General features: G+C 43.8%; 1 protein-coding gene across 1 annotated transcript; it reads right to left on the bottom strand.

The window, feature by feature from the left end:
• Positions 1-740: 740 nt before the first annotated feature.
• Positions 741-4,402, bottom strand: nanos1 (nanos homolog 1). The gene is made up of 2 exons (XM_066649226.1): positions 2,749-4,402; positions 741-2,463 (listed from the first exon to the last, which is right to left on the bottom strand). The coding sequence occupies exon 1, from the start codon at positions 3,921-3,923 to the stop codon at positions 3,267-3,269; it is 657 nt and encodes a 218-aa protein (XP_066505323.1). The 5' UTR covers positions 3,924-4,402; the 3' UTR covers positions 741-2,463; positions 2,749-3,266.
• Positions 4,403-7,276: the final 2,874 nt, after the last annotated feature.

Genomic DNA, 7,276 nt, shown 5'->3' with positions numbered 1-7,276 from the left:
TGCACTTAGTATTCATCCATTTTTAATGAAGTGCCTCAGCTGTGTGTGTGTGTGGTGTGTGTGTGTGTGAGAGAGAGAGAGAGAGAGAGAGAGAAGAGGAGGGGGACTAGCAGTTCTGAAGGTGTGGCAGGGCCTAGTGAGGAGAGAGAGAGTGAGAGAGAATGAGAGAGAAACCGCAGAACAGTGCCCTCTGCCCTCTGAGCCCATCTCCTGTGAAAGGAGCAGAAATTATGAGCTGACATTGCTCTCCTGGGTGGTGTAAAGTTAGACACTCAACTTGAGAAAAGCAAATAATAGCCTCACTAAGAAAAAGGAGCAGCGATACTCAGGGGCCCGTGCATTCTTTTGTAGGCACCCTTTCAAAACAAATGAACGGCAAAGCCTGAGGCCTACCGTAGCTTCTCTCTCTCTCTCTCTCTCTCTCTCTCTCTCTCTCTCTCTCTCTCTCTCTCTCTCTCTCTCTCTCTTTGAAGGAGCTCAGAACGTGGGACCTCATGGCACTCACTGTACAGTGTGAATCATACTGACCACAGCCATTAGCGGAAAGCAGTGATTCACAAGGACGCCAGTCATTTTTAAACCAAAAAGAAGAGACCTGGCATTCTTCTGCTCTCCTCATAAATGTGTGTGTATCATATTTATATAGAACACCATGACTGCATAAAGTAAAATATTTGATAAGCTGTTTATTTCGCTATGGAATTTCATTTTGTTTATCTCTGCACAGCAGCTTACAGGGAATCATGACAAAATATAAATAACAAAATCCAACAGTCTCTTTTTTTTCCTCTTTTTAATTTAATTAGAAACCTCAGTTAAAAGTGGCAAATTTTCTAAAGTCTTCAACATATTCATTCTCTCTTTCACTCGCCAAGAATGTAACATTGAACAACTTAAAAAAGTATGATATTGTCATTATATACAGCCATCATCTATTGGCAAACAATGCTAAGAGCTTATTGGAATTCCACTTCCATGTGTAGAATGCAATGAAAGAAAAATACAATTATGTTATACAAAGATCAAAAATACTATTAAAAACCCTTATTATAAATGGCAGCGCTATATTAATAATAAACTGCTGTTGACATTTTACATGTAAGTACAAAATCCTGTTGAGGTAGTGCCCTCTGAAGTCACTTTTTAAATGTTAAAATACTGAATAGACATCACTCAACTTTTTGTTTTTATTTACATTACAGCAAATCTATGTCCTTTTACTTCATTAAAATTGAATTCCTTTGGTAAACGTAATGGTCAGAGACGTGCAGTCCTGCAAGTGTCAATTGTACATTCACAACATTTTTGCATCGTTTTTTTTTTTTTTTTTTTTCCTTTTTTCTTTTTTTGGATTCATTATGTGTTTTTTACATAATGCAAAAAGGGGCAAATGCATTTTTTTTTGTTACAAAAAAAGCTTTGTTTTATTAACAACATTCATTCGTGCTGTTCCACCACTGACCTTTTTTTTTCTTTTTTTTTCCTTTTTTTGTCTTTTGAGGGAGAGTTATAAGACTGCATTCTGTTATAACCCACCCACAGTTCTCCCCCCACAGCTAGCTTGTCATGCTTCTTTTTGGTGGGGAGAAAAAAAAGGTCAAGTTTGAGAGAATGGTAATAGAATGACAGATCCAAAGGATCTAAGACGCGTTCTCCAGTGTGTGTTCCCCTCGCTCGGGGTGTAAACATTAGAAGGGCACCTTGTATTGGCCTCATAAAGAAGACATCTATCTCAAAAAGAGAGCCAGGCTGAAAGAATACTCTTCACTCTTAGTAGGGCTCTGGATTGGGCTAATTTGGCTGGGTATCTATTGATTATGAAGTTATGCTGACTCCATGTACGTGCAACAGAGACCCCATTGTGTTTCAGCTCTCAGTGTTTCTGTGTGTGTGTTTTTCCCCCTCCTTGCCCATATTAAATGTCAGCCTGGGTGGGAAGGAAAGTGTGTGGTGGATTGTGGATTTTGTGGGAAGAAAGGAACGGGGCCGCACCATGGACCAAGAGCACTTTAGCTCACACAGAAAACTTCAGTAGACTATGGGAGGGCCTGGAAAACATTCTCAAGCTCGCTTCATGGCAAACTTAACTTTGGTTTGAAAGATGACATAAGCTTAGCTTACGCTTTTGAAAAAAAAAAAAACAAACAAACAAAATAAAAACCTCAAGGCTGACAGAAGAGCAGCTCCTCTGATGTTTACGCCAACATTCATCTTCGCCCACAGAAACAAAAAATAAACAAAAACAAGCATCTCTCACTCACAACATGATTGAATATGACTCGTGAATCTCAACTAATAAACATCTATAGACTAAGGTGTGGGAAAAAAGAACAAAATATCATTTTTATGAATAAAGTATACAATAAACTATGGAAATAAAGCATCTATAAAAATATATAAAAGATTTTCTTTTTATTTCAACAGAAAACTTTGACAAAGCAATGTGCAAAAGTTTGGGCACCCCTGGGTCAAATGACATTTGCTTTTGTTCATTTATTCAAAGTGAATCTGACCACACATCTTCTACAGGGAACACACTCCTGAACAACGGACCACACAGTTACTGTTTATTTGCTGCATGTGGCACCCCCCCCCCACCACCCCACACACACACTTTACTCAGCAAACAAACAATAGACAATAATTGTCCACTGCACAGATCATAGTTACGTTTTTTCCCCTGAAGATGATGCCACTAAATCAACAAAACCTGTCATTTGACCCAGGGGTGCCCAAACTTTAGCACACGGCTGTCTCTTGTTTGTTTAAGGATTCCTGTAAGCTAAAGCAGGTAAGACTCGAGGAATGAGCCGCAATCGGAACAGTCATCTGAAGGGGAAGCAGGAGAGACAATAAAACATTCAGTGCAATATGGAGGTTGTGTTTATGCTGAGCGTAGAGTCGTGTGCAAAAGTTTAGGCACCCAAATGTCCAGTGGCATTGTTTTTGTTGGTTTTCTACTTGAAAGTAAGTTACACATCCTCTAAAGAGAACACACATCTGCAGAGTTAACTGTGGGGCTAAGACATGACACGTATCCTGTGTATATTTTAGGCATATTTTATACTGTATCTTGTGAACTCCCCACCTCCCACAACCCTCATGTCACTCTCACCTTCATAAAGCAACCGTGTGCACCTCTTAGAGGATGCGTAATCTCTCTCACAAAAACAGAACAAACAAACAAACAAACGTCAATTGACCCAGGGGAGTGCTCAAACCTTTGCACGCGCCTGCCTATGAAGAGCGGCGGTGGTGGCCACCACTCAGAAGAGTTTCACGCGCTTACCGCCCACCGCCCTGCCTCCTTTGAGCGCCCTCTGCGCGGGCTGCTCTTTGGACAGCGGGCAGTACTTGATGGTGTGCGCGTTGTCGCCGTTGGCGCTGCACAGTGGGCACGTGTACGCGCGCAGGATCGGGCACAGCACGCGACCCTCGGGCGTCTTCAGCACGTGCGAGCCGTACACCTCCTCGGGCGCGCCGTTATTCCGACAGAACACGCAGATCTTGGGCTCTTGCTTGGCGCGCGTCGTCGGTCTGCGCGCCTTGCGCTCGGCGCCGAAAAGCTCGAGTCCCGCGAGGCTTCCGCCGCCTCCGCCTCCGAACGCCGCGTCCCGCTCGCCGAACGGACTCAGCACGGAGAAGCGCTCCTTGAGCTCCAGCAGGGAGGCGGGCGCGCAGGCGCAGACGCAGCCGCAGCCGCAGGCGCAACAGCCACAGCCGTTGCACTCGGTCTGCGCGCACGGCTCGTCCAGGCCCAGCGTGGCCTTCAGCGACGCCGTGATGGAGTTGTTGTTCCCCGCGGGCTTGCCGCTGCTGCTCTTCGTCACCAGCGTGGACAGGCCCAGGTAGTCGTTCCAGAAATTGAACGTGTAGTCGTAGGACGCGCGCGCGCTCAAGTAGCTGTGGTTTAAAAAATCCATTTTTTCTTTCTCTTTTCTCTCTTTCTCCTTCTGTTCTCCAAAAGCGAGGCTGCTTTTCTCTCAGGTTTGGAGTGGAACAGTGGAACAGTATTCCGTCCGAAATCAGCGTCAAAAACAGCTGTGAGTCAAGAAGCAAGACAAGTCCAGTGCTCGTGTTGTGTTGAGTCTCTGGGTCTGGCCACCAGGCGCGTGGGTTATAAGGCTCGCAGGAGCGAGCGCAGAGAGGGGCGGGGCTCGAATGGCTGTCACTCTCTCTCTCTCTCTCTCTCTTTCTCTCTCTCTCTCTCTTTCTCTCTCACACACATCTGTAACCCGAAACGAGCAGAAAAGTGGCTCTCATCATTCCACCTTTACACTAAACAGCCTAAAACAATGGCATATGTCACCAACAAAAAAGTAGCTACAGCTGGTTTCCATAGTTACATAACGCTGCTCTTTGTCAGATGCGCCCCTCGCGCTGTCGCGTGCTGAACTTTGACCACCCCTCATCACAGTGTATTTCCCACAAATATTCAAGCAATTAGCTTCGACCGTGCGTCAAAGTGAGCCTCAGTCAGGTCTGACAAAGCGTACCCAAACTTTAGCGCCCGAGTGTGTAGTTTGTTTGAATAACAACAGAAGTGAATTTCAGACAAACACATGTAGTCCGCGCTTCGGCGCCGCCCACTAAGACTCGCGCTGTTTGTACACAGTCTAGCAGGTGGGATTCACCGGCCGTTCGTTTCTTCGTCTCTTTCTGGTCATTTAATGGGCACCCGGAAATGGCCGTAATGCGCTGGTTTATGCGCGCTCACGGCGCTTTGTTCTGGAGACGCGTGAACGCGCGCACCTTCCGTTGCTACTTCGGTCGAGATAAACAAGACCCCTACATTCGTTCGTCTTTGCCAGGCTGGTGTTTTTGTTTTCGGTCGGCTGCCATTTTATAGAATAAAGACTTTATTAATGGATTCAAATAAGTTTGTTTGTTTCCTTTAAAGGAACGCTGGGTTGCATTTTACCTTGAAATTACAGCTTCAAAATAATTTCGTTATTTCACTGTCCTGTAATTAGGAGAACAGAGCCTCTGACGTTCCTACCGCACGTTCAGCACTGAAGATATTGCACTATGTAACTTTTTGGAGGAAGAAAATGAAAGAATTTTTTAAATCAATATTTGGCCTCCTTTTCGTAAAAAAAAAAAAAATATATATATATATATATATATATATATAGAATAATAAAAAGCCTACTGTGTATAAGGGTGTTGTTTTTATGTTTCTTATTTTAACTAAGAGCAGAGGGATGGTGATGGTGATGCTGCAGGGCTCGTCCAGTGTTTTTCACTACAGCGAGGCAATTAGTTGAGGCCTGAGATGGTGTATCTTTTAGAGGAGAATGGCTTAAAGCTCGGATGTCAGTAGATTTGCACAGACCCCGCAGTGCTTTTCTGGTGTTCCTGCTGTGGCCTTGGCTCCGAGTGAAAGGCTGCAGTGCTAGAGGGGCTTTGTTCTACAAGCTCCTGCCTCACTCTGAGCAAACTGAGCTGCCCTGGATCCAGCACCCTCTCTCTCTCTCTCTCTCTCTCTCTCTCTATTTCTCTTTCTCATTTTTTGTCCAGAAAGACTCCCTGGCCCCAATCCTTGAGCCACACAACAAGACTTGTAATGAGTTTCTTGCTGGATTAAGTCATCTCCCTGTAAACAAAAGGCTTATTTACATTTCTGTACTATGTTCAAGGCAAGGAGAATGGATGAGCCAGGGCACAGGTGCAGGCCAGCTGATCGCGTTAGACACCAGAGTCAATAAAGATGAGCATATCTCCCATAACACAGTGCCATTATCACATTTAGATACATTTCCTATTCCATATCATAATGGTGAGGTAATGTATACTGCTGTTGTAAGCATGCTTAAGAGTGCTGTTTTTCTTCCTCTGAGAAAGAAGATCTCTGCAGTTGCAAGGTTCCGCCACCTGGGGGCTATGTGAGCTCAGTAGAATAGATTTGGGATGACGTCATTGGGCATCCTGAAAGGCAGGGGTTTACATAATAGCATGTCTAAGAAGAGTTCTGCACAACACATACATAAAGGCTTGCTACTATTTACATCTAATTTTTAATGTGTTGTATTGTGTAATGTATGTGCTGTACAACAGAGAACAGTTAATAGACCTGCTTCTGAACCTTTCAAACCCATAAACTTATTATTCAGTTGTTAGAATTAAAACTGATCATTCCCACTATGAATGAATATATTGAAACGAATATATTATGTATTTGTCTAATTTATTAACTAATTTATGCATGAAGATTGAGCCCAAACATGCCCCTGGGGCAAGTTTCCTGGACATAAATTAAGTCTGGTCCTTGACTAAACAGTGGTGAATCACCATTGCATATTCTTTGTAAGCTTTGCTTAGTCTGTGCTGTAAAAGCAGGCTCTCTCCAGGTCAGCTAATGGAGGATTTTAGTGAAGATAAAAGGCGTACTTATTATTGGAAAATGCGAAAGGAATAAACTTCCAGCAGCCCACTAACAGTAACCAAAACAGTAATGATAGCTTTAGCACTGCAGCTCTTCCTTGTGTGGTTTTCTGTGTCTTTGGAGTAATGCATCTGTCGATAACTGTGCTCCAGCAAAAGTAGAAGCTGCCCTCAGCTGTGCTGAGCTACACAAGGCCTTCTTCTATCATGATGAATTATTCTCCTGCAGGAATGTGAGCGTGAAGGCTCCCGGAGCATCGCTACCAAACCCGCCACTGTATTTCTAATTAAAAGTAGAGGAGAGCTTTTTGAACCTCTGCCAGCTCAGAGGATTAAGTCTATTTAAAGGGGAGAATTCAATAGAATGCCATACCTAGCTGTTTACCCAAGTGGAAAGTAATAAAGGAGATGTTCTTTGTGTACATTTGCGCTTGGCTTAGTGGCTTTCCTTTTCTGAGGAGTACTACACTGGCTGAACTTTGTTCTCCTCAGGTTCACGTTTGGGGAACTGTGAATGACCTGATACCATATTCAGGATGTGTTATAGATCCATAATTATTTGTATGGATTCTACATTGTTGCAGTTAATCTTACATACACAGTAATTAAAGGCTGTTCTGAGGCAGAAATAATGTATGTTTTGTAGTAGTCAGAAACAACCCTTTGTATAATCCCCCCCCCCCCCCCCCCCCTCCAACACACACACGCACACTTTGGGAATCACTGTATTATGAAATTCTGGTTTTAGGGAACCAAAGGCAACTAAAATAGCATGCTTTTTTGGGTATGTAGTGTATATGGGCGTCACGTTGGCACAGCAGGTAGTGTCACTATCACATAGCTCCAGGGACCTGGAAGTTGTGTGTTCAAGTCTGTGAAGAGTTTGGTGTGT

This window comes from Hoplias malabaricus, chromosome 17, assembly GCF_029633855.1.
Source record: "Hoplias malabaricus isolate fHopMal1 chromosome 17, fHopMal1.hap1, whole genome shotgun sequence".
NCBI lineage: Eukaryota > Metazoa > Chordata > Actinopteri > Characiformes > Erythrinidae > Hoplias > Hoplias malabaricus.
This window is presented reverse-complemented; position numbering and strand designations above follow the sequence as displayed.

Excerpts from the sequence above, each read along its gene's own strand:
- nanos1 (XM_066649226.1), bottom strand. The coding sequence starts at position 3,923 with ATGGATTTTTTAAACCACAGCTACTTGAGCGCGCGCGCGTCCTACGAC.